This window comes from Apostichopus japonicus, chromosome 21 (genome assembly GCF_037975245.1).
Source record: "Apostichopus japonicus isolate 1M-3 chromosome 21, ASM3797524v1, whole genome shotgun sequence".
NCBI classification, from domain to species: domain Eukaryota; kingdom Metazoa; phylum Echinodermata; class Holothuroidea; order Aspidochirotida; family Stichopodidae; genus Apostichopus; species Apostichopus japonicus.
This window is the reverse complement of record NC_092581.1, coordinates 9,013,114-9,040,968: the sequence shown is the minus strand read 5'-3', so window position 1 is coordinate 9,040,968 and position 27,855 is coordinate 9,013,114. Positions and strand designations below refer to the sequence as shown.

Genomic DNA, 27,855 nt, shown 5'->3' with positions numbered 1-27,855 from the left:
AAAAGGATGGCAGCAAAGATACTCCAATCCAGATACAGGTGAAACTGCTGACAGATGCAGTTTACCCAAACCTGATAGAAAGATTGCAAGTAGATTGGCGAACCATACATATGAAGCTCTATTCGGCAAAAGTAAACAGCCTATTGGGGTTGCAGCTGATGATAGTGATTGTTTGAACTAGAATTGAATGAGTCACCACCAGTTGACCAGGAAGAGCTTACTCTCATGTAGGATGAAAGTGAGGAACTGTCAAAAGCAAAGAAAGCACCAATCCTGCCAAGCATTGGGAAAGAGATGACACCATAAAAATAGCCGGTAACTATGGAACTGCAACCGACTTTGACAGATTCAAAGAGCTACCAATTCTCCTGATGGGAAGCCTGTGCAAGAGCAACAACCACCAACAAGATTTGCTTGTGACAAAGTGGGTTCCTCTTGGTATGTGCAGAAAAATACATATTCAAAATGAAATTGTCATTTTTACTGAACTGAAAGAAAGATTGTTTGCAAATAGTTGTGGCTAATTTGATGCACTTGGGACAAGGCAATTTAGGAGGGGAGATTGTGATTGTTGTATTTTTTTCTTATTAAAAGGTTTCATTATTTAATTGTTCATCTTTATGCAATTTACACTGAGTTGGAGCTACTGCTGAAGCTTTGTTGTGAGCTGCTGACTTCAACCTGGAATATCTATTGTTTAGTTGTAAGTTATTGTGGTCGATGCTGACCCAGTGCTGAAGTTTGTTGTGCGTGAGGCTAGTTTTTACTGATGCCAATCCTTTGGTGGTGGCCCTACAATTGTTATTTCTTTGCTATGATGGTGGTGGAGAACGGTTTTGATCTTTTCCATGAAGTCATTGAGGAATCTCACTGTGTCTCTTTTGTGATAAACTTTGGCGAAAGGAGCTGTGAGTGTTATAAACCTATACCATCCTTACTCTACCGAACTGCAATTCATACTTAATCAAAAGAAACAGATAGATGGAATTTGCATAATCAGCTGCATTTGGAACATTCATCTAGGCCCTATGAGCTCATAGGCTAGCTACTAGTTATTACACAGCCAATCAGTGCAGTCTTTGTTTATGTATACTTTAAGAGATTAAGATATTTTATTGAATATAATCATGAATAATTGTTCTTTTCATCATTTCATTGGTACTGTCGGCTTTTGAAATACTGTTCTTTTTGATTTATATTTGGTCACCTGATCTGGGTTATATGTAAATTATGATGAATATTTATATTAAAGAACTATTTGGGCAAACAAAAGGTTCAACAACAAGGGGGTAAATAATAATTCTTAATTCTGTTCATTTGTTGCAACATAAACCTAACATGATGGCTTAGAATGAATGAATCAGTTTATTTCCTTATTTGAAATGAGACAAGCGGAGCAAAGGTAATCAATTTCATTTTGATGAGATGTTAATATTACTATCGGAGATTTATCAAATCTGCTTGAGTTTCTTTTGCGACCTTCATGCAATCAAAGTTAAAGTATTGACATAGTTTATCCCTTAAATATATCACAACATTTTATGCAAACTGGTCAAGTTGCTATACAAAGGAAAGATGTATAGCAGCTTACACAGGCCCCATTGTCTTTAATATGATACAAAACTGAGAGCTTTCAATACTGCTACACAAAATTTTAACACCAAATAATTATCTGTCAAATTGTTGCTGGTTGAGAAATGTTAAATTGGAAACGCACCATTTTCTTCTTTGAACTTTTCTCTGGTTCTCCGAGTCTCTTCCTTTCTTAACGCAATCAACTAAACAGAATAGCTGATGCTCGAATCGTTGTTCCTAGATGAGAAATGTTACAATGGAAAACACACCATTCTGCTGTAGACAGTTCTCTAGAACTGCTTTGAATTTCTGTACAGATATAACCAGCAGTGGAAATTCTCAAGGACTGCTATTCTGATATTTCCTCCATTCCATGTAAGCTTGTTTCTTCTGGCCCATTTTAAAGAGTAAAAGGCAATAATTTTTCCTGGCATCAGCATTTTCTGTAATAGATCAAATTAAACCTAATGACAAAAAAACAGAACCTTCTCTATCTCCCAATCCAATCTACTCCCTTCCCCTCGATCCTCGATCCTCATCCCTTCACCCAATAATTCCTGTCATCCCTTATCAGGATGGTCCATATATTCTTTGATTTCTTTCTATAGTTTGCTCACTGGCATGTTTTTATAGTTTTTGAAAAGGGTTAAAAAGGGGACCGAAGCTCATTTTGAAACCCTATCCATGTGATGACTGTGGATAAACACCACCTAATATATCAAGCCTTTAGAGGCAGGCGTGTGCAGCTGTTGCATCCATTCCTGCTCAAAGGACCAACACTTATATATAGTCCCCATCCAACAGACGTGAGCGTACCTAAGCATCAGAGCACTTTCTCAAATACCGAGGGAGGTGAAGGCACCTCATTCATCATCATTGCACTGCAGTTATGGTGAACGAAGATAGTTCGAAGAACAAACAAATGAACAGAAAAATGAATGCAACAGTATGAGTGTAAATGCTGACTAATCATTACCACCTACCTGGACAACATTCTAAACTGGAAAGTAAAACTGGAAGAGCTTCATGAAGATTTCCTTGACCAATCAGGATGAAGGATTTATTATTGTAGGCTCTTCCTTTGAGAAGTCTTACATCCTGTTTCAATCGATCAATATCCTGTGAATTCTTGGACTCGCGCTGGTCTGTTACAAAAAATTAAAAGTTAAATTAGGAAAGTATATTGTATTAACTTTTATGATGCTAAGAGGACAAATGTTCTTTCTAAGGACAGCGGTAATGACAATCTCTCTGAATTTTTATTGTCTCTACTTCTATCCTTAAACTATGTGATTTCATCCATGGTTTTATCAGATCTCTCCAGGTAGTGATATATACAGTACCGCTCACGTATAACTGGACATGTGTACGCGCACAGAATCGTATAAAGACGTATAAACACGTACAATCGCGTATAAACTCGTTGACAAACAAATTGCCGCGTAGACGCCGCTTAGACACCTCGTATAATCCCTGTACGAATTTATACGCAAGAAATGCTATTGTGCTCAATGAATAGGATTAAAGTCGCCGAAAGAATTAGTGAGATGTTTGAAACAGCCATTTCTTAAATCGTAGTTTAAGACGTGATATTCACCTAGCAGTGAAGAGGAAGCAGGTAAAGTGTTTGCCGGCAAAGAAGTTATAACTGTTTTTCGTTAAATGGGTTTCTATTCAGTGTTTCTTTTCCCGACTTTTTTTTCAGTGGTAGAGGTTATGTTCCACGGAGTATAAGTTTACTTTGAATAGTTGGCAACATTTTGAAGAAATAATAAAGTATTATTAAGCGTTTCTTGTGTCAATTTTTTACATAACTTACCGTTGGTTCCGACAGAATGAAAAGAAGAAATAACTTCCACCCAACAACTTTGAAGTAGGGTCGGTTAAAAACAAAACATGTTTCTCATCCGTGCAAGGGGCCTCCTTTTTCTTTATTCCCAAGTCTCTATTCGGATTACAAGAAATCTAAGCTATCCTTAAAAATTATTTTGTAAAGGTTGCCACATGAAAAGAAGAAAAATGGCCGCCCGTTTTTTTTTCAGATCTCAGTACGAGAAACATGTATTTTATTTGGATAGAACAACTTTCGTTAATGTGGTTAAGTTAATATTTTCCTACCCTAGCTATATGTTGATTTTATAAAACCTTCATGAAAACATACTTTTTGAAAATGGATTTTGAAGCTCAGTCAACAATTTAAGAAATGCTTACCGTTAAATACTGGTGTCAAACAATACATTTCGTATTTATTCCAATAAAGATCCACAAAGGATAAAAATGCTAAGTAGAGCTTACTTAAAGAGAAATAGAAACTGCATGTACATGGTCATTTTAAGTATCCAAATACTATACAAAGAGATTGAGTTCACCGAAAGACCCCTTTTCCTTACCACCTGAAGAAAACCGTCTTTTATACATTATAGTACCTTACAGTACTTTACATTTGATACAAAAGTTCCTTCTACAACAGCTTCCCAAAATTTGTGTGTGTCGCAGTAGGTTAAGTTTTAACTGCGGAGCACAGTACCATTAATAATTTGCATATTACACCAAAATTTACACTCGGCGTCCAGATGGCGGGAAAATGTACCAACATGTTCAATGTGTTGTGTCGATCCCATGGTGCGATGAATTTGGGCAAGTTCGAATGTCGATGACCTACTTATGTTCTGTGACCAATGTCAATGGGAATTATGTGTGTAAAAACTCAGGTTTTTCCACGTGTTATATATATAGAAGTTTTACGTAAGCGGAGCGAATTTCGGGGCGGCTTGTTGATTGTGAGGAAGCACTTATCTAAGCATCAATATTTGTGAAAAATATCGTAAGGTTTTTCTTCAGAAAATATTTTTGACTAGTAATTGGAATCTCAATGTATTAAGAAGTACTGGGTCTAAACCTTATCATTGCATTTTGGGGGAAGTCAGATCTTCAAGTGCAAAATATTGTTTTTTCATTTAAGGTTATCGTGGTTTTCTTGCGAGGTGTATACGGTGTATCTTTCAATGAAGGCTAAGAGGTAGGATCGGCCAAGGCCTACCTAGTTCTCATAGATTGTTACCTACATTCAATTTAATGCCTAACGGGAGGAACTCGTATAAATAGTAACAGACTGGGGCACATTGTCGTAAGTAATATTGTTTCCTTGCTTAAGTTTTTGCACTGATTGTATCAATCGTTTGTGCTCCTAGAAGCGCTGTTTTCTTTGTTACTCTTATTCTTATTGGCTTAAGTATATGCTAACTCTGTGGTTGAATATTTTGGAAAGTCATTAATTGGGCTTGGTGCGATACTGAGTTTACTGACTCTTTTCTTCATCACAGTTTATTCTAACCCATAGAAGCTCTGCTATGTAAAGTGGCTGCAACACCCTACGTTTACAGATTATACGAGATTGTACGTCTTTACGCGCGTATAATCCCTATTCAGGGGCACTAGAGCGAAGCCCTAAAGGGTTTTTCGCTGGTAGACGCGGCGTAGACACCTCGTAGACACCGCGTAGAAAGTTGCGTACAGAAACGTATAACATCGTATAATCATGTATAATCACGTAGATAAACGTAGAGTATACGTCTACGCGGAGTTATACGTGAGCGGTACTGTATATACATGTAAAGGTCTTGAGTCCAACTGCTTGAATCAAGAACAAACTTGACTAACTTCCCATATGCCTTTAAGTTAACTGTATAACTCTAACAAATGGGTGAAATGATTCATGGAAGTGCCTCAAAATACAAAACTTATGTTTCCTTATTTCAATGTAGTAGTTTTGTAGTTGTCTTTGTTTCAGCTTAGTAGGTTAAACGTTTGTTTAAAAATGTGGTGACACCTTGATTTTGCAACCACTGCAACTATAACAGAGATCAGTGCAGTTACATATTTATATAACACAGTAAAAGAAGTTAGGGGCACGTGAAGTTACTGTACATCACTAAAGCAAGTAAATAAAAGTTTTGGGGTTTGAGGCTTTAATCCAAACAGCATCTTCTTTGCAAGCAGATGAATCTGCCAATGAAAAATGCTCATTGTTTCTTGTGTTCAGTAAATAATAAACAGGAGTTTAACAATTTCAATAAATCCTGACAACTTGTCACTAGGACACTTTGTATTTTAATTTAATATTAATCAAACCCATACAATTATTGCTTAAAATAACTACCAAATTCTTTGATTATTGGAAATGTAACTTGCATAGTTGAATAAATTAACTTTTTATGATGGGAGTACTGCATCTAAGAAATATTTAGATGACAAAAAAACGCTACTTTTAGCCATCACTAACAATTTCCTCTACTTGGAAGCGACTACGAAAACATTGTTTGCTCAAGAGAAGAAATGAGGTTTTCCAGAAGGCTGTATGTAAGAAATAGATAAATAAATCCAAGACACTGTACCTTAATAAAACAAGGCATTCCAGAGGGTTACATATTTGTATATAAAGAAGATATGGTGGCAACATACACTTACTTGGCTCTAGTCTCCTCCTCTTTGTAACCGGGCCAGATGAGTAAGCAACATCTTCTTCTTTTTCCTTGAATGAACATTCATGCAGGATGTGAAGAGCTTTATCCAAGCTCTCTAAGCTACCTGAAGGATTTCTCATCTTCATCAAACATTCACTTTTAATCAGATGAGCAGATGCTAAACAAAGTGTTTCTGTAAGTGACCTATCCCTAACAGTCTGTGGATCCAGGCGCACATCTGTAACCATTTCTGTTGAATTATCCTCTTGTCCCTCATTAAACCCACCAGGTGTACTCACTTTACACTCCTCTCCCTCTGTTGAGTTTCTAGTTTCAGTCTTAGCGGTGCTAGAATCAAGGAACAACCCACGACTTGTGACCTTGCAATGTTCAGACCTAGATAAAAGAATGTCACAAATTGCTTCTGCCTCTTCAAACTTGTTGACACCCAGCAGTGCAAAGCTAGCCTCAAGGTAAAGGTGTGAAATGGTTGGGGTAACCACTGGTAGTAAAGAACTGTATCCCTGCAAAGAGAAAGCGATCGTTGAAAATGTGCAATGAATATAAGCATTCCTTTTTTTAATTTTGGTCGTCATTTTTACCTAATTTACCAAGCAAAACCCTCTCCCCATCCCTCCCCCTCCCATAAAAAATAAGTACAATTGATTAAACACAACACCCTCCAGGATGTTTTTATCCAACAAATATTAACTTAACTTCCTCACCCTACTTACTCTTCTTTGTTAATATTAACCACTTTTTAAAAAAATGGAAAGTTAAACAAAAAATTGAAGTGACACTTGATGACTCCTGCAAATAACTTCAGTGTTAAGGCAACTTTGTGTCTTTGTTCATTAAGTTCTCCAAATTTTGCCAAATCGTAATAGGTGTTACTCTCAATAGCTGGTTGGGATTTATCAAACCATTATGGAAGCATTACATATATAGGTTGTCACCCGGCAAATGTAAAGTAATGAGTAATTTACTGGTTCCACTACTGTATATTCTAAAAGGTTCAGTTGCCCAGATAGGGTTTGAAAAGCAGAAAACAAATCAGCAATTTTTAAATATTGAGCTCTTCCTTTGAGATGAATCAAGATGAAACCTCCCTAGATGAGATCAAGAACTAAACTGTTCTGAAACTTAAGTATCAAAGAATAAAATAAAACACAATACCACACATCCAATGCAAAATACCTTTTTCAAGACTATGAATGATTGGAGGATATTTTGTTAACCTGTCAGACTCTCTGTGACTGTGTAATAGTTTCACACAGATACTCTTAGACTAAGAAATATAGCTTTCACACAGAACATTTCAATTTAAATATTGACCAGCGTGTAGTAGCAAACTGTTGTATGAAGCGGAGAAACAGAGGCTTTCTGGTATTTTCCGATAAACTTTATACTAAAAATGGAAAACATCTTTTTAAGTATTCTTTAGGTTTCTGGCTCTATCGTACACACCAAATGAGAGAAAACTTCTGCTGGTTCCCTCAATGTTGTCATTTGAAGAAGCAATGGTAAATTAATAGAAGAAAAAATTCAAATTCTCAATCATTCTGAGATATGTCACTCACCAATCTGGTAACAGAAACATCTTCTAAATGACCAATCAGATCAAGAAATGTCCCAGCAGCTTCTTCAAGTCTATTATGGTGATAAACCACATCATCAAGAGTGTATGACTGGTAAAATTATAAAGCAAATTTGGAGAGCAAAGAAAAGCCTGCACTGTGGCTTCTGACTGGTATTCCCAGGAAAGAAATGGCTATATACAGTAGGGGTTGCCATCAACAACCAGGCTGGATAGCTCAGTTGGTAGATTGAAAGGCTTGTAACCTGTAAGATCACTGGTTGAATCCTACTACAACCAAACATTGCTTGGCCCCTTCCCAGTGTTTATGATTTCTGAGTAAGGTCTGAAGCGTCGGTACCAGAGGTTTTTGTGTTTCTTTACTTATGTTTATGAAATTGAAACCATAGCAAATCATAAACAGGAACCAGTAATATAAGGAATACACATTCTGAATTTATAACCTGATCTATATACTTATAATTACCTGTCATTAGATAAAATGCCATTCTAATTTCATTTATTTTTTCAGTTTGAAACTTTTTGAAACTCAGTCTTGATCATCTTATAATTTTGATCACATCCATAAATCCCCCCCCCCCCAAATCCACCCTGCAGACTCACCTTTCAAGTTGCAAGCATCTATGAGCATAAACATACATGGCTTTGATCTGTAGGTCTGTAGTTGAAATGTAAATGTTGCTGCCAGGAGAAAAGTTTAGACAGGAATCTTGCAGCAGAGTAGGATGGATCTCAGAAGAGGCCTAGAAAGATAGTCATCAATACCAACATAGAATTAGTATGAAAAAGTCACATTATGAAGTCACAATCAGCTATTGCCCCCAAATATGCTAGAAAGTCAGATAACGGTCACCCATGCTCAAATTTTCAACAAGCATTGTGATGCCATTCTAAGAGCAGGTAACCACACTGAGTGACTTAATAGTGTGAGAGAGTTGTGGTCAAGTTGGTTAAAGGGTGTAAAGACTCGTGCAAAAAGAAACATCTCATGCCGGTAATCTGACCTAGTTTCGAATGAGGTGTAACAGCAGTGTTAGACACCACCATCGATCCCAGAAAATACACACAGCTTGCTACCGTCTTAATTAGACACTAGTGTACAGTCAGTATATAAAGCTGCGGTCAATACCCACAGCAGTGTATAAACGATACAGCGATGGACATCTCAGGTCCAGCTAAAGATAACAAGGTATCATGTTTCATCACTGTCTGCATTTTGTAGCGACACGAACAAAACGTCACTCGCAAGCAACAGAAAGCTAACTTTTTCAGATGGCCGCACACAGTTTGGAGCGTTTCTTCATTGCCTTTAAGGCAGTGAACTTGTGATCTAAGGCTCGCAGGTTCAAGTCCTGCATGACAGGTCAAGCCTGCCTATAGAAAAAAAAGTACTCATCAAGTTCACTCGAGCAAAAGGCAGTGTTGGAATCAAGAAACACAAGCAGGCCCTTAGTCAGCGAAGCCTATGCCATAGCCTAACACAACACCAGTCCAACTCAGTCTGAAATCAGATATGGAAGCCCTACAGGCAGAGGCAGTGAGTACTTTGGCCACCCAAGATTAACAGTTTAAAGAGCTGTTGTATGGTCAAAGAATTTGAGAGCCTCCAACAAGAGTTTACAAAGATTATTGACAACTGGCGAGTTGAAGAGACTACAGCAGAGAACACTGCCTTAAAGCAGAAGTGCTCATCCCTTGAGAATAGACTGAAGATTCTGGAGGAAAATAGAATTAGCGATTTAGAACAAATAAGTAAGAATGAAAGATTCTCCAGGAGAAACAACATTAGAATTGTTAGTTATACAACCCAAGATGGAGAAAACTGCCTGGAAATTGCCAAAAAAGTGCTAAATGAAACTGGAATCCAGGATTGCAGGTTGGAACAGGATCACAGGGACGGAAGATCAGTCCCGAATAGAGACAGGCACATCTTGGTGAAGCTTTCGTACTACCAAGATAAAGTTACCACCTTTAAGCATGCAAGAGAAGCCCTATCAAACAATCGTTATTATATCATTGATAACCTGACCAAGATTGATCTGGCTGGAGAGAGGAAACGGAAGTCAGAAGTTCAGGACCTTAGAAATAAGGCACCAGATAACTTTTTTGACAAGGTTGTTGGCGTGGAAGCAACGGTAAACCATATAATTTTAGGCAAACATGAGCATGTGCATTTTTTCACCGATGTCTTTTCCACTTTTACTTTTCGTCAAGTCCCGGGAGGGCATGTTAATGTAACCATTTACAAGGATGTCCCTTTTTCCACATCGGAAACCATCCCTATTGCAAGGGGCAACCATTACTTCTATGGTATCTCTTTATTTGGATTGACTTTTTTGTTTTTATTCGTCATCGTCATTTTGTGTTCATCCTCCATTATCATCAAGTTCGTTGATGTATCTGCTGTTCCAGTACTTAATATCCTCGTGTTCCCAAGTGGCTGATATCACAATAGTTTCCTATAATGCTAGAGGACTGCACCAGAATAATAAAAGGTGGCGTTTTTTCTCCTACGTGTCTCCAACAAAGGAAAGCACAAACCATTCTTGTACAAGAGACTCACACCCTATCTGTGGACGAGAAACTCTGGGCAAATGAGTGGGGAGGACAAATTCTCTTTTATCATGGCACTCTTGACAGTTACTGGGTTTTCATTCTTTTTAACCCCGCTCTGAACATTAATATATTAAAGCACCATTGTCATGATCTAGGCAGATATGTTATTGCTGATATAGTGATTACTGACAAAATTGTGACCATTCTGTGCATCTATGGTCTCAACGAGGATCACCCTTTCTTTTTTTAATAACCTTTTCCAAACCATTTCTCAATTTACTTGCGATATGTTGACCATGGGAGGCTTTGTGTTTAGTCTTAACATCGACAAGAGATGGAGGCAGCATAGAACAAATTTTCATGCACGAAATGAATATATTTCTTTATGACTGAGCTTTCCCTAATCGACATATGGAGGGAGAGAAATGCCAGGTCCGAAAATTATACATGGACCACCAATATCACCCCAGATTTTACTGCCGTTTAGATATTGCTCATTCAGTATCCAACTTGTCACACTCTCCAGGTACTGAATCAGACCCTTCCTTTGTAAATCTCTCATGCACTTTTGCCAATGAAAAGAGAGGACCAGGTAACTGGAAGCTGAATAATTCTCTGTTAAGTGACTCAGATTGTGTTTTTTTCATCACAAATACCCTCTAGGACTATGTACCCGACATCTCACACCCAAACCTACTGTATCATAGCGATGGGAAGGCCTCAAGTTTCTCATACGCAAAGCTAGCATAGATTTTGCAAGGGAAGAAAGCCCAACAAAAACTAGCCCAACTGGAACAATACCTATTCAACAACCATTTACCTGAGACACCAACACTATTAAAAGATGCTCAAAATGAACAGCTGCATCTACTTCACTCCTCTACCTATCTCATACTTACACAGCACCTCCCCCCCCCTTATCTAGCCTACTAGTCCCATTCTGGCAAATTCTACCATACCCCAACTGGCCACCCACCCTGCTCTTCCTCTTATTCGCCAGAATTCAAAGAGTTTGGTCTTATTTTGGCTCATGAATTTTCTAATTCCTATTTTCTAACGATAACATCTACCATATCAACTGAAATTGAAGAAACAGCATCGACAAGCGGCCAGCAACAGAATCAAGCCGATTCTGTCGGGTATCCTTCGTTTTTCATAAGTAAAATTTGCACTGAAAATTTCGTCAGTTTTCGTAACTGCGTCACAGCTTAGGCGGCAGAGCCTAACACACTGTAGCGGTTGGGCAGTTGAGGCCTTAGCTACTTCTTGTTCGTTAGGATAGCCTAGCTTGGTAGCATTTAGGCCGCGGGGCCTTGCTACTTTGCTACAACTTCGGTTGCGGTTGCGGTTGTCACTTTAGATTCGATGTCCAATTGTACACAGGTTCGATCACCTTACGGGGGTATTTCGTTAACTTGGGATTTAGTTCGGCACTTAGGTTGTCCGGTATTCCCTGCCCTAGTGTCAGGGGTTCATTGACTATATGCGTATTATATGTATACATGTATGTTTCTCGCCATTTCTCCCTTAGCGGAAAATCGCGGACTTTGCAACTGGGAATTGAGTTAGCACTAAGGTAGTCCGGTATCCCCGGCCCTAAGCTTAGTTTCGGTACACAGAGGTGCTCGCTCATTCCCGCCACTTTCCATCATTTTGGCGTGACAGTTGTGGAGCAATTAGGATTTACATTTGTCCGGTGTTCCCGGCTCTGATAGACAGTCTGTCTACCTATATGTGTGCATGATTTCCTTTACCACATGTTCCCAGATATGGCACCATCGTGCGCCAAATGCAAGCGGTACCGGCCTTTCGTGACATGGGACAAACACGGCTCCTGCCTCAGATGTCGCACCTGCAACAAAGCCACCAGATGCAATGTCTGTGTGAACTGGCCAGAGGACCGCTGGAAGGAAGTGGAGGACTGGTTGGCGGACAAATTCCGGAAGAAAGACCGGGACAACTCGGCTTCAGGGAGCCAGGAAAAGGCACCGGCGAAGAAGCCTAAGAGGCCCAGAGTATCCGTCTCCAGTCGGGACCCAGGAGGGTCCCAATATGATCCAGAGCGGGTGGCTGAAGTAGCCGTGCATGCACAGAGTAGGCCTTTAAGCCCGACTCGGGAGGCCAGCAGGCAGGCTGAGCCGTCCCAGGATCACGAGTGGGTGGCCAAAGTAGCCGTGCTTGCAGTAGGCCTTCAAGCTCAACTCGAAGAGCCAGCCAGGAGGCTGGCTCGACCCAGGATCCGGGTAGGCCGGAAGGTCCGACCCCCGGAGCTGGAGCCAGAGCACGGAGAGTCACTCCGAGGTCCGGGAGCCAGGACGGCCCGGGCAGGATGTGGCTCTTTCCGGAGACGAGCCCACGGAAGATCGGGAAGACCGGGCCAGCGACGTCTGGTCCAGCCTAGGACACGGCTCCATCCCGGCTTCCCAGCGGGATTTCGAGGGTTTCTCGGCCCAGGAAGACCCACCCAGGAGGAAACGCAGGGCCAACGAGATGGAAAGAGAGCCACAGGTAGCTCGAAACACCTCCCCCTGGGCAGACCCAGCGTTCGTGAGCACGCTGAGGAACCTCTTCCAGGAGTGGTCGCAGCCAGGCCAGGCGACCCAACAGCCACCCGAGCAGGTACCGGCTTCCGAAAACCGACCCACGGGCCGAGACCCATGGCGGGGATCGGAGCCAAAGCGGCGTAAACCCGAGGAGGACCAGCTCCCGGAACGGGAACAACTCGGGGAGAGCGACCTCAAAGAGGTCGAGGAATGGGATTACTCCGCAGAGGAGGAGGAGCCGGTAGCCCCTTCCGGCTCAGATTTCATGGCTGAGGCTTGCGGAAAGGCAGTGGAGACGATCCGGCGGGTCCTACAGTACGAGGACGCGCCTCCCAGCCAACCACCCCAGACACACGATCCTCCCAAGGTGAGACAGTCTTGCCTTTCCCTGGGCAACGCCAGAGATGCACCAGGACCATCGATGCCAGTCTACGGAGAATGCTACGAGAGGTTCGAGTCAATTGCAGGACCCGAACCTGGAGACCCATGGATCGCAACACCGCTCCTAAAGTCAAGGTAGATGAGGAGGGCTGGCAAGACTTGTTTACCGCTCCCACCATCCCAAAGGCAGCGCTGGATAGCTTGAAGGCTGCGGGGGCGATTAACTCGCACGGAAAGTTCAACAATGCGGCTATCAACAAGTCGCAGAACACATTGTCAGATATCGACCGGGCAGCCCGACAGGGGATGAAAGTGGCGTCGACCCTTCTCCTGATCGCCGAAGTGGCTACGTCTTCCTTCCAACAGGCATCGGAGGAAGGAATATCCAGAAAGGACACGGGAACCGTCATTAGCCTGCTGGCCCCGTTCTGCAGAATGGCCTTTGACCATTTTGCCAAGACCTTACGATGTGAATTCTGGAGACTAAGAGGAAGAGCAGGGTGGGTGGCCAGTTGGGGTATGGTAGAATTTGCCAGAATGGGACTAGTAGGCTAGATAAGGGGGGACGCTGTGTAAGTATGAGATAGGTATCGTCGCTCGTAGACCCTAAAACCAGGTAAGTTTTTGGGAATTTCTATGACATTAAACTTCAAGGAACTATTATCAGCTCTAAGGCTCGTTGGGTGGAACAAGGAGCCTTGAACACTAAATATTTTCTCAACCTCGAGAAACGAAACAAACACAAAATATTTCTATTCATAGATATGTGACATTAATGGCAATATTCATCAAGACTATAATATTATTCTCCAAAATATTAATAAGTTTTTTATGAAAATTAATATAAGAGCAGTCATTTAACCGGCATTCCATTTTCTTTAATTTGCCCCCGAAGCATTTAAATCACAATGACTCTAATAGCTGCAACAGGGAACTTACATTAGTATTGACTTAGCTCTTGAAATAACGGAAAATCTTCTGGCAGTAATGGTCTTTCAGCTAACTTTAAGAAAAAGTTTTGGTATCTTTTGGGGAACTATGTAGTTGACTCTTTGAATTACTCCTACAGTCATATCCATCTCTCACCAACAATCCATTATAACCCTCATTCCAAAACCAGATAAAGGTTCTACCCTCTTAAAAAATTACCACCCAATTCTTTAGTTAATACAGACTATAAGCTGGTGCAAAGGCTATCACTGCCAGACTGAAATGTGTTATTGGAACTACTGTCGCCAATAATGGCTTTTTCTACAAGTTTTTCCCGGGTGCAGCGAGGCGTTTGCAAGGCTGCCCGCATAGCCCTTTATTAATTTATTATTTGTACTGAGGTTTTGGCTATCTACACAAGTGTAGCAGATTACATGGTATTGAATTTCTTTCTGGACGGTAGCTGGGAATCCTTAAATGAAGCTCTCCGTATCATCAACATTATTATAAAATGTCGTCGGGTTTGACTATTAATGTAGATAAATCCATTTTATTTCCCTGTCAGATCTTACGTCCATCTCCCCCCTCTTTTTTTGAAAAGAACTATAACTTAAAGTTTCCCGCTGGTCCCGTTAGGAGTTAGGTATTTCATTAACGCACAATGGAAACGATCTCATTAAATTAAACTACATCCCCAAACTTTCGAGGCTTAAAAGCTGTTTGTGGCGTTGGTCTACAAGAGATCTTATCCCTATTCGCAGCAACATTCTGGTTTAAAGTTACGCTGTATCGCAGCTGGTTCATTCGTTTTTGGTTCTTTCTGACCCACTGTGTAATTTTATTAAGGATGTAGAAAATACCACTTTGATTTCCTTATTGCTTGTTTGAATAGATATTGGATACAGGTTCTGTTTCTCATTATGTTTATGGTAATATCTACTTGGCTATGGTTGCTGTGGAGCTAACTGCTCTGACCAAATGGAAAGCAGAGTTTACGGGTTTCAATTGTCAAGATTGGAGTAATTTTTCAGTAGGCCCTGGCACTCTTCTGAGATGAGACTTACATCGAATTATTCCAACCAACAGACTCCTTAACCTCATGAGCATCCCTGACAACACTTTACATTCATTCTGTAAAATTTAAATTCTTCATGTTTTGGGAGTGTCACATCACATCTTCTCTGATAGGTGAAGTGGTCTATAAGGTTATTGGTGCAAATTTTCATTTCACAAAAGATCATTTTTTTTTCTTTGGGTTTTTATTTAAGAAATGTCACCCTTATAATTTTCTCATTCTTCATCTTAAGTTCTTTATTTTCAGTACCGAGTGTCAAAACAAGACCTTAAGTTGTAATGAATTTATACATAAGTTCACATCCGCATTGAAGATTGAGAACTATATCTTTGGACATAACAAAGACTAATAAGAAGAACATTTATTTCAAGGATCTCATGGAAGCTCTTTCCTCATTCATAAATATCTCAAATCCTTATCATTTTGGCTAATCCTTTTAGACTGTTGCATATTCCGAATTCTTACTTCTGATATTTTTGTTACTGTTGGTTGTAATATTTCTATAGTAATTGTTTTTTGATTCTTGTAATGTTTCTGTAAAATGTTTGTACATTTTCTCATTTCGCATCACAAATTATGTTTTCTATTCGTCGCATTGGTTGTTATTATAATGGTAATGCTAAAATTCGTTAAGTAAAGTTTGCTAATTTCGAATGGATACATTATTTGTATATTAATATATAGTTGAAATAAACTAATAGAAAAAAACAGCCTTTATCTGATATATTGTGGGACAATCTTCTCTGTTCATTTCCTCTATTTCAAAAACAAATATTTCTTTTGCTTTAATAACATTTGTTTAATTTCCAGGCCAGCCTACTTAAACCCTGACCCTAACCCTAGATTAAGACATCCTTTATAGTCTTATGGTAGGAATTCTTTGTATGTTCTAGACAATCAAAATGTTCACTGCATAGAATATTTGCTTTAACTGCTGTTAGCATTGCAAGTTTGTCAACTTATGTTGTTGTGATGATGTACAACTTTGTGATATTAGATATTTTGCAGAATAAAGTTTGTAATGAGCAGCATCTGGATAACTCTGCATTTACATTCCATAAAATTAAATTCACAAAACATTTGAAGAAACTTACATTGATGAGATGACTGAGAATTTCAACCTCCGTATCTGTTCTACCAACCTCAAGGAAGAGCAATGAGAGATTGAACAGACTCAGAAGAGGCGATACCTGGTTGACGTCAGCCAAGGCTTTCTTAAATTCAGTGATTGCTAACTGGAACTTGCCCTATCAAGAAACCAAAAAAAAATCATAAATGTTTGAAAATGACAAAACAGTTGCACTAATTACTAAAACAGGATACGACAGTGACAGCCATGCAGTATTATTCCTGCGACTAGATGGTGCATTTGTTCTGGTTGATCACATGATGACATATTCCTGCACATCCAAACTGATAGTGTAGTGGAACTGGTATCAATTAAGCTATTAAAAAATTACAAATAACCAACTTCCATCCAAATTATTACATGCATATTACAAGTGACCAGAGGATTTCAAGGATTAATAAATAAGAAAATTATAAATAGGAAAGTTAGTCTTTTGAAGAACATTTGCTGTAATGATGTCACAGACCACCTACTGTGATCCACTCTCTGGAAGAATTAAAGTTTTAGCCAGTCCAAACTGTGCACATTCCATCAACCATGTCCCAAGTTAGGAGCAAGATATTGGGATGGGGATCATGGGGTTTTCAAATAACAGTGTGGAATATTTTCTTTTTAAGGAAGGTGTCACATTTCCTGCTACAGGAATGTCCCTTTGAGTCATTGACTTGAGGTCACTGTAAAGAGAAATGCTAGCTAACATTTTTGAGCCACTTCACATTTAAATCAGATTCACTACAGTAATACCATTCAGTTATCATATAATTGATAACATTGACTTTATAAAGGCTATAAGTATGGTTATGCTACTCTTCGCCATAGTAACAAAATTGTTCACATAAATACGTGGCAAGTGCATTAACTGAGAAGGATTCACTTCACTTCAAGAGAAGTTACCAGTCGCATAAAATCAAGTGACTGATTTTCTTTCCCAGTTTGATCAAAACTTTTAATTTGCATTGATCACAACTTTTTTTAGATGTTTTATTATTTTCAACATTTATTAATCTAGCAATATTGACTTTTAATTCTTTCCTTGCAAAGGCTACTATGGACAGATAGAGGTAACAGAAACTGATAACTGGAACAAAGAATTGTATGCCACAGAAAGGTCCTTAATGACTTTAAGCAAAATTTCTTGGTTGATATGCCCACCATGATCCAACAAAACAGACTAAATTTTTGAATGCACTATGTTCCATCGCTACATTTGTTTACCAGGTTATTTACCATTAACCTACATAAACTTTTGAGAATGCTACTTTAAGAAGTTAGATTAACCTCAGCTCCTTCTGATCTGGCTTAATTTTGAACTACATACTTTGTTTGAAAAATTCTAAACTTATTTGCTAAAGATGATCTTGTTAAGTTTATAATCAACACAGAACATCCTAGAATGAAATTCAGCAACATGCGTCTGTGAACCAATGGCAATGCATTTGTATTAAGACTACTTAAGTTCGCTTACGATCTTTGTCTTATTTCTGTTGCTCTGATGTATTAGACTAAGTGATGATGCTCAAAGGCTCATATTGTGAAATGATTTATAGTGGTATTGCAATGTAACTTGTCCTGTGAGTAGTTTTACAGTTTGAAAAAGAAAACTGAAAATTTGGGTCCTAAGTCATCCTTTAAATACAGAGACTTTGCTCTAAACTACTGAATATTGGATGTACAAACCTGCTGTGCAAAGCAACATCCCAATAACTGATGACCTTTAACCTTTAAGGATGGTGTCAGATTTGACCTCAAGAGGAGTTCCTGCTGACTTTGCTTAGCTTCATCAAATGAGGAGAGGTTGTAAAGACAGAAATCTGAAGGAAAAAATGGACACTTAGAGTAAAATTACATTTAAAGAAGAGCCCAATGGGCACTATGGTTCCTTGCTCAGTGGAATATTAAAGTGCTGTATGTCATCCCCCAATATCATAATGTTGATGCCCACGTGTAGCAGCCATTAACCAACAACCGTATTCCAAGTTTGGATATAATCTGATTTAAGGTTGTAGAGTTATTGCAATTTAACAATTTTGGCTCCTCCCCCAAATTTGGGCCCAGTCAAATTTTGTGCCCAAATGGTCCCAAAAATAAGCCCCACAAATTTGGGCCCACAGAATGTGTCCCAAAAAGCTTTTGAGGTGGAAATAAAACTTGGCTTAAAAATGAGCCCAGAATTTTTGGGGCCCAATTGGCCTACATGTACCAGCTATTCACTAGCAACTGTATACCAAGTTTGGCTACCATTCGACATAAGGTTGCAGAGTTATTGCAATGGAAAGAAAATGTGGGCCCACATGGTCCCAAAAATATTGGGCCCCACAAATTCAGGCCCTAAGAATGCATCCCAAATGCATTTAAGGTGGATATTAAATTTTGGCCCACCCAGCCCAAAAATAGGCCTGGAATATTTTTCATACTTGCTATGTAGATGTATTAGAGTGAGAAGGTGAGTGGACCCAATCGTTTTTGGTGTTGACATTATGAATGTGGACCACAAAAATCTTTACATTGCAATAACTCTGAAACCTTATGTCAGATTGTAGCCAAAATGTTGTTGACTTATCACAGACCCAAGCAAGTGTCACAGATGCAAACAGACACTCACAGTCGCACGCAAACCTGACTGCATAGGTTCCTTTGCTGCCAGAAAGGAAACACAAACTGAAAAGGATCAGTTAATTCCTTGTTAAATACTGTAAAATTTAAAAGGGCATAGTTGCATTCATATTAGGACAATTTTTGGCCCAAAATTTGGGAATGACCAACCTCTCATCAGCATATCATTATTTCAATTTAACTTAAATGTTATGATGATCTGTATGTAATCCTTGATCATGAGGGTAAACCAACCCTCCACAACACCCTTCTATTTTGTGAAGACTTTCAAAATCAATAACATAGCAACTGAAACCACGACATGGAACTTCAGTGACTTGATACCCACATACATCAGTAACTTGATATCCACATACATCAGTGACTTGATACCCACATACATTAGTGGCTTGGTACCCACATACATCAGTAACTTGATATCCACATACATCAGTGACTTGATACCCACATACATTAGTGACTTGATTCCCACATACATCAGTGACTTGATACCCACATACACCAGTGACTTGATATCCACATACATCAGTAACTTGATATCCACATACATCAGTGACTTGATACCCACATACATTAGTGACTTGATTCCCACATACATCAGTGACTTGATACCCACATACATCAGTGATTTGATATCAATATACAGCAGTGACTTGATACCCACACACATCAATGACTTGATACTCACATACATCAGTGACTTGATATCCACATACACCAGTGACTTGTTACCCACATACAACAGTGACATGATACCCACGTACAACAGTGACTTGATACCCACATACATCAGTGGCCTGATACCCACATACATCATGATATCCACATACATCAGTGACTTGATATCCACATACATCAGTGACTTGAGATCCACATACATCAGTGACTTCAAACCCACACACATCAGTGGCTTCATACTCACATACATCAGTGACTTCATACCCACATAAATGAACCACACCTGTTTTAGTGATATGAAAACAATAAATACTAGTTATGCTGAAAGCAAACATCAGTGGCTTGAAACCACACATAATTTAGCTAAATGAAATGCTTCAGTGACTTGATACCACAAATGCTTCAGTGACTTGATAGCCACATACATGAACCACACATCTTTTAAGAATATAAAACCACATATACTACAGTGACTTGATAGCATGCATACATCAGTGACCTAATACCACACATACTTCTGTGATATGATATCAGTGATATCACACATACATCAATGACTTGATACCAAACATATTGTAGTGACTTGATATCACAGAAACTTCAGTGACTTGAGCCACACATAAAGTACTTCAGTGACTTGATATCATACATATACAGATCAGTGTTTGAAACCACACATAATGAAGTGAACTTTCCATCACTAGAATATAATATTTGTTGTTGTTTGATTTGATCTAAGTCATGCATATCTGGTGGTGTTATTCTTGAAGCTCAACCCAGAATTTCCACTTAAAGAACAAAGTTTTGTTGATCAAACTTTCATTTCCTACTTTTAATATAATTCATTTTATTCTTCAAGCTGCCCTTCCATAGCTTCTTGTTGTGTTTGATTATCTTCACTGCCTGCTGCCAAGACCCTGCCTGACAGGCTTGTTGGCATCTTAATAAAGCCTGTACACCCTCCAGTGGTAACTCATCATCTGTAATGGAACAGAAGAAAATACTCTTGACAATTCCCAATTGTGGTTATAACTCACACAAAAACAAAATTATTCACAATTTTTACAACTTCAGCCTCTAACAAGCAGACAACATTGACAAGTGTTAAAACTAGCAATAATTCGGTGATATTTTACAATAATCCTTGAGCATGTGCAGATCAGTAGCTTGATTTATTCCAATTAAAAGAATAAAACACTAAATAAAATTTATTCCATTTGCATGAGATTCACATTATACTAAAAAGTTTGTCTGGGTGACAAAATATCATAAAATCAAATGTATTCATTAGTTAATCACTTAATTAACATTGAAGTAAATATGCAGAAGGCTGCCTCCATTTAATCTGTTGCAAATTGTATGTTTAATTAAAATACTTTCAGAAGGAAAAGAATTCTATGGCTAGAATAGGATTTCAACCTATGCTCTTACAATAACTGACCCAACCAGCCCTTAGTTGGTGATGATCCCTAAATGGCATTTTCTTGGCGGAAGGCAGAATCCACAGTACGATACATACTGTGTATTAAACCAGGGATCACAGTAGGTTACATACTGTGTATTAAACCAGGGATCACAGTACGATACATACTGTGTATTAAACCAGGGATCACAGTACGATACATACTGTGTATTAAACCAGGGATCACAGTACCATACATACTGTGTATTAAACCAGGGATCACAGTACATTACATACCGTGTATTGAACCAAGGATCACAGTATGATACATACAGTGTATTAAACCAGGGATCACATCCCAATGATCCCAGTGTAAATCACTTCAAACCATTAAGTAACAGCAATGTGATTTCAAGAGAGGTTAGGCTTTTTTATACAACGGGTATAAGTAAAGCAATGACAGAAACAATTTAAAAAGTCCAAAGCAATTTTGGATTAAAACAAGAGTTCAAACCAGTTATCTCAGCTGGGGGAATATTTTATCCAGTATCGCATCACAAAATGCTACACAAAAATGGCCAAGGTCAAATGCTATGTAAGTTTGTGAGTGTTTAGCAGTTCTGCACATAGCAACCATAGTATATTATATAACTGCTACACAATATTGAATGCTGTCTTATTCCCTGCAGTAACTCAGCGAGAGGAGAGGGGGAAAATAGGACACAGACAATCACATGATGAGTCAAATGTTGGTGACTTGGAGTTTGAAAACAACCTGAAATATTTCAAACTCACATGTTTCATTGACGTGACGAGTATTATGTAATGAGGTCAGTATCTTGCACCCAGTTGGTATCATCATGACAATGCACCACGACTCCTGCCAAAAAAAAAAAAGTGTTTGTGATTGATCCAAGAATTTGATATTTAAGACATGTTTGTAGCGAGACGATCTAATATTAGACATCTTTCCAATGACTTCATATGTAACAGTTAAAAATCACTTCAAATCATTTTTAATATGTTTTTTTACATGGTCTGTAAGAAGAGTACTCTAAATTGTTGATACATAATTTTGTTAAGAATTTAGGAATATTAGAAGCAGAGAAATGATAACTTACTTCATAAGAGAGCTGATGTAACAAACTTGAAACATGTATGTATAGCTCTTTAACATTTTATTTCCCTGAAAATTTAGCTTTGATGTAATCTACAAATAGGTAAAATAACTCAAACCGCATTCGAATGAGACTCAAGAATGTTTATCATTGACGAATTGGTGAAGCATTGTAAACTAGTTACAAAGGAATCTTGTTTCCCCACTTGATTTTGTAGAGCTGAGTTAAAGGTCTTTGTTGGATCAATTTGATGTGTAGTCCTTGCATGAACAGAATCAGTCACCTGTCTGCCCCCCCCCCCTTACACCAGCCCCCTTCATTCCCTAACTCACCCTTTCACACTTAATAGACAATAAGTAAAACATAAACATCACATACAAATTTTAGTTTTCATGAACTAAGCTGTTTAAAGTTGGTTGAACTAATACCTCACCTTTGACTGTTTGTCAGCTGGAATTGTCCAATCAGTGACGTTCAATCCAGCTAGTTGCTGTGATAAAGTGAGGGCGCACTTTAAAAGTGTGACTGGTACGGAAGATTCATCCAGACACTGACGAACTGCGAGAAAATGAAAGGAATGTTGAGTTAGATCCACAAAGAAAGTCTTGAATTCAAACCGTTGTGAAAAACACACAAAACTTCTCTACAGATCATGATTTGTTTCCCTCATTTTGATGAAAACATCTTTCAAATGAAAATTGTTGGTTGCTTACAGTTTCTTCCTGAAACAAAGCGTGGTATCCCTACATGGCTCCATCAAGTCCCGAGTAAGTGAACACTGTGAGGTGCATGAAATGCAACCCCCAACCCCCCCCCCCCACATCCCCAAATGGGCAGTCAACATAAGTGTGATAATATATGAAAAGACAGGATTGTTTGTGATAATACCCTGATTAGTAGGAAAGAAACCTGCAAAACAACACATATGATACCTCATCCATATTCATGAGGTATTACAGAGCAATCCTTTAAAAGACAGGCAGTACTACCAATGGATGTACACCCCTAGAGTTTTACAACCTTTAATCCCCTACTAAATCTGAAAGTGCTTATAAAATCTATTGGCTAATTCCAGTTCCCATTGTTATTTTTCTGAATTATAACTGCATTATTAGTTAAGTCTGTAAAGGCTAATGGGAGCAGCCAAAAAATATACTGTATGTTGACAATTAGCTGAGAAAAATACTGAGTTTTTGTCACCGACAAGTGTTACCCAACTACTATGTGGTTATGAACTTCATGTCCACTGGCAGAAAAAAATGCCAGTGCCTTTTCTGTTAGACTAGTTAACAGCAAAATTCACTGGCATTTAGCTAGAAAATGGCCTGAATTTTGAGCCCTGATATATGATGTGATAGTGTATCATGGCTGAGGCAGAGTCATTTCCAGCGAAAGTGACAACTTTATGAATGTTAGGAGTGTTAGCTCAGTGGTTAACGCCGGTGCCTTCCAATCATTAGGTCCCCATTTCGAGTCACTCCAAAATTAATGTATGTCATCCAGTTACAGAGTTGTTGGCAATTGACAATTCATAATTATGGACGTTAAATATGAATGTAAGAGACTGACTTCGGTCAGCTTGTGGCTTTGATAACTCATGAGGCTTCTTCGCGAGTTTCTGCTTGCAGGAGGATCTAAAATACATACATACAAACGTGAATGCACTAACAGCAAGCCCATTGGTAAGTTCAAGATAAACTAAGGGAGATACCGTATGTCATAGAGCCACATCGTTAACAATGATAATTTCAGAAGTAAAATCAGTTTTCAATCATATCACAGTTTTGGTGAATTAAAATTCAGTTACTTATAAATGCATAATTTTATACGGCTCAGATGGGCATCTCATGGTGCATTGTATATAAAGCAAATCAGTCACAATATAACTGAACTTTGACCCAACATACACATGGGTCCATCCTTCATGATGGATTTACCTTCTGTCAGATATTTCTGAATTGACAATACAACAGATGCAGCCTTGGCTTCCAGTTGGATTGGTGGACTTTCAAGAAGTGTAATAAGACGGTTGTAGTGAACTATGCTCTGTACAATTGATTGTACCCTGGTAGGAGATACACCTGTTTAGGAAAGGTTTGAAAGATCAAGTTTAAAAAAACTTAAACTAATGAGGGGTACCTGTGTTTATACAACATTTTACATTCAATATAAGATAAAACTGTTAGCAAACTGCTTATCCACTAGAGAGCCTGTGTAAGAGACTGTGTAAAAAGTAAGTTGGCCTGATGTTTCGATCCTAGCAGGATCTTCCTCAGAGGCTAAATGACAAGTAACAGTAACAGAAGGGACATAAACATGCACAGAATACAAAAGGGCATACTGACTGTAATGTTTTGATTAGTTTACATCAATGCTTAAAGTAAATACTGCCCTCTGCCATATGAAAGTAAATAAACGGCAGCCGTCTTATATACAAGAAATAGATTGGTTCACAACAAAGAGTGATCAGAATAAATCCCTCGTTATCATAACCATCGCTCATCTGTTTACTCTCTTAAAACATCACACCGATTTTTTTCAAATGCTATTCATTTTGTTAGCTACATCTTGTCAGAAACTAGAGGTGGCTATACAAATAGTTCAAGGAATTTTTTTTAAATTGTGGCAATGCCAAAAAATTCTTTCAATTAGAAAAAAATATTTCCAAACCACTATAAAAAATGCCCACCTGTTATTTCACAGACTGTCACAATAATTTGATGAACCTCAGCAACCATCATGTTTTTTACTGATGATTAAATTGTATCGGAAGTAGTCAGAACACCATGGCATATGACCCTATATGAAACAACACTGTATTTATACTGAAGAACCTATGCAGGAAGAATAATATACCTGTAGACAAACAAACTTAGAACTCAGATTTTGTCATTCAGCCATTATGCAAATCCAACAAACTGTCCACATATGAAGATTGTGGCAGTAACCTTGAGACAAAACCTACAGATAAATGTTCCACTTACTTTGCAGCATCTCCCTCTTTCCACTTTCCCTTCCTGGTCAACATTCCCTCCATTATTGACCCCTAAAGCCATCCCCCATCCCCCCTGCACACTTTACAACCTAACTTAAATGTGTAAAATCTTTAATTGTGACGACTAATGGCAGGCGCAAATTCCACCGACCCAACAGTGACCCAACGAGACTCTGGAAAGAGTTGGAGACAGTCGGGGTCACCTAGTTGTATTTGCGTCCGATCGTATTCAGCCGCAATGTGCCACGACCCAACTCAACTGCGGGGGCCCCTATGCTACGACAAATATCAAATATGTTTCATATGCTCGATTTGCGCCAGCCTTTATAGCCCTACGACTGACTACAGTCGATTTTGTCAGGTTCATGATCAGTCATGTAATGTGCAGCTTCCTTAAGCATGCACATTTGTAGCATCTTGAAGCTTCTTAATGCAATCAAAATTATTCTAGTTGAAGCACACAGCTAGTTTATTCTGAGGTACTTACCTTTCAAAGTGTGTAAGATATCTTCAAATGATTTTAAAGTTGGAGAAGACTGGCAAAAGAAAAAGACAGATTACAAAGAATATTACTTAAGTTTAGTTTTGTTTAAAAGGAACATAAAAGTCAAGTCAAATCAACGTTGTGTGATAAGGCAATTTTCTCTCTTTTTTTCTCAGAAACAGGGTACAAGGGTAATTTAATACATTAGAGAAACTGTATTACAAATCAGTGATTTTCATATTGAAGGCTCATTGTTTTGTTAGTTTTACAATTGCAAAATTGTATTTATTATAAAATTTACTTTGCTTTTATGAGTAAAAAATGTGGTTTTGTGTTGGAGATCGACAGTAAGACGTTTGGAATATCTGTTTGACTGGTTTGGCAAATGATATCATGGGCAAACACATATATTAATATATATCCCTAATATCATAAACCAGTATTTTTCAAATGAAAAGCAATGTCTAGCTCAATCTTTTGGTTCCAAATTAAAGTATTTTTTCTTGGCATACCATGTTCTTAACACCAGTACCACTGGGAGTAATAACACTAAAAATAGTGAGGTTTTAGTGCATGCTACAGTATAAATGGAATAGTTATGTACACAATCTAGGTTACAAGTGTACTTGCATGCAACATTCTAACTCATAAAATCTTACTTCAAGTTGCTGAGCACAAATCTTGCAATTGTTCAAAATGATGCTTTGTAGAACAATAGACTTCTTTGTACTTTTTTTCATTTCCTGCAACAAGGTGAAACAGTCAGTAAACTGTGATCGAAGAAAATGTGTTGTTGCATCCTCCAGACACTTCTTGAAAGACATTTCCTGAAACAAATTGTGAAAAATATTAAATAAATGGCTTTTGGCAGAATTAAGGTTTTGACATGACTTACAAAATAGAAATTCCTTTGATATAGGTAACTCTCTTGAATGTTACATGAAAATCTAAAACGTGCCCCTTTTCCATAAATTACATTAGTTCTCCTTTCTGGTAATAAATGGTAGGCTACTCGTTCTCTATTTTGTATTTATGATGTACCCTTTTGTAATGCAAGTGCTTTTTTGGTTGCAGTAAATATAAAATGGGTATATATAAACTGTCCCTGTTGTTGAAGAATTAAAGGGTGTGAAGACTTGCGCAAAAAGAAATGTCTAATGCCGGTAATCTGACCTAGTTTTGAATGAGGTGTAACAGAAGTGTTAGACACCACTATCGATCCTAGAAAATACAGACACACAGCTTGCTACCATCGGTAATTAGAAACTAGTGTACAGTCAGTACATACAGTACAGCTGCGGGTCAATACCCACAACACAGTGTACAAACAATACAGCGATGGACACTCAGGTCCAGCTAAAGATAACAAGGTATCACGTTTCATTACTATACTGTCTGCATTTTGTAGCGACAAGAACAAAGCGTCACTTGCAAGCAACGCAAAGTTAACTTTTTCAGATGGCCACATGCGGTTTGGGGCGAGTCTTCAATGCCTTTAAGGGAAGCAGATTAAAAAGTGCCCTGATGTTGAAAAACATTCAAATAGGCCAATTCGAAAGGGTGGTATGGAATGCATAGATGAATCGTGTGATGGAAAGGAGTGGTATTTTGTGCTTGCACACTCAAAACAAAAGTCGAATATCCCACTGTTCATCCAACAGTTATGCGCCTCTCCCATGCACTGACACTAGATTAGTCCATTGCTACATATTAAATACCATCATTATAATTCAGCCTAGCTGTAACATTTGTTGGTGCTAAATAGGACTCATGTCAGATGAAGCCTAACTGTGTATCGCCTACTGTTGGTTTACTATACTAACGTTACTGGGTCTAGTTCTAGTAGTACTAGTAGCACTAAGGCCTAGCCTGGGTACAGAAGTCGATTGCAAAGTACCAACACACAATCGTTGTTGTACTCTGAACGATCTCATGAATTGCCCATAACACTTTATCGCCGTTGTCCGATGACTTACTTATACAGACAGTGATAGAAACTTTTTTTTCGCCTTAATAATACCACAACGACCACCTGATAAATGATTCGGTCGATGTCACATACAATCTTTACCATGGCCACATGGATAAAGTTGTAAACATTGCGACTTGCCGTAGTCGGTTTCCCGTTTTCCGAAGTTAACATAATATAACCAGGGAGTTGTAACTACATTGCACACGGTGTTTCATTACAAGTTCGGAGTTTCGCGTATTAGGTTCACAGACGTTATTGCACACCGGATTTGTAAGTGTTGTCACGCACAAAGAAGATTCAAACGTTTACAGCTAAAATTCACTTGTACTCTTTTGATAATTATT

The 27,855-nt window shown here is 38.6% G+C and overlaps 1 protein-coding gene across 5 annotated transcripts; it reads right to left on the bottom strand.

Moving 5' to 3' along the window:
• Positions 1 to 787: 787 nt before the first annotated feature.
• On the bottom strand, positions 788 to 27,808 carry LOC139963113 (uncharacterized). 5 transcript variants are annotated; one of them, XM_071963635.1, is made up of 14 exons: positions 27,611 to 27,808; positions 26,199 to 26,366; positions 25,543 to 25,591; positions 23,998 to 24,141; positions 22,494 to 22,618; positions 21,738 to 21,822; positions 20,371 to 20,520; positions 17,927 to 18,060; positions 16,215 to 16,367; positions 8,239 to 8,378; positions 7,619 to 7,688; positions 6,037 to 6,562; positions 2,559 to 2,720; positions 788 to 2,018 (listed from the first exon to the last, which is right to left on the bottom strand). In XM_071963635.1, exons 1-14 carry the CDS (start codon positions 27,680 to 27,682, stop codon positions 1,915 to 1,917), a joined length of 2,082 nt encoding a protein of 693 aa, XP_071819736.1. In that variant the 5' UTR covers positions 27,683 to 27,808; the 3' UTR covers positions 788 to 1,914. The 5 variants fall into 5 exon arrangements, with proteins under 5 accessions (XP_071819736.1, XP_071819737.1, XP_071819741.1 ...); XM_071963636.1 differs by having other exon boundaries at positions 6,043 to 6,562; positions 27,611 to 27,806; XM_071963640.1 differs by having other exon boundaries at positions 27,437 to 27,742.
• Positions 27,809 to 27,855: the final 47 nt, after the last annotated feature.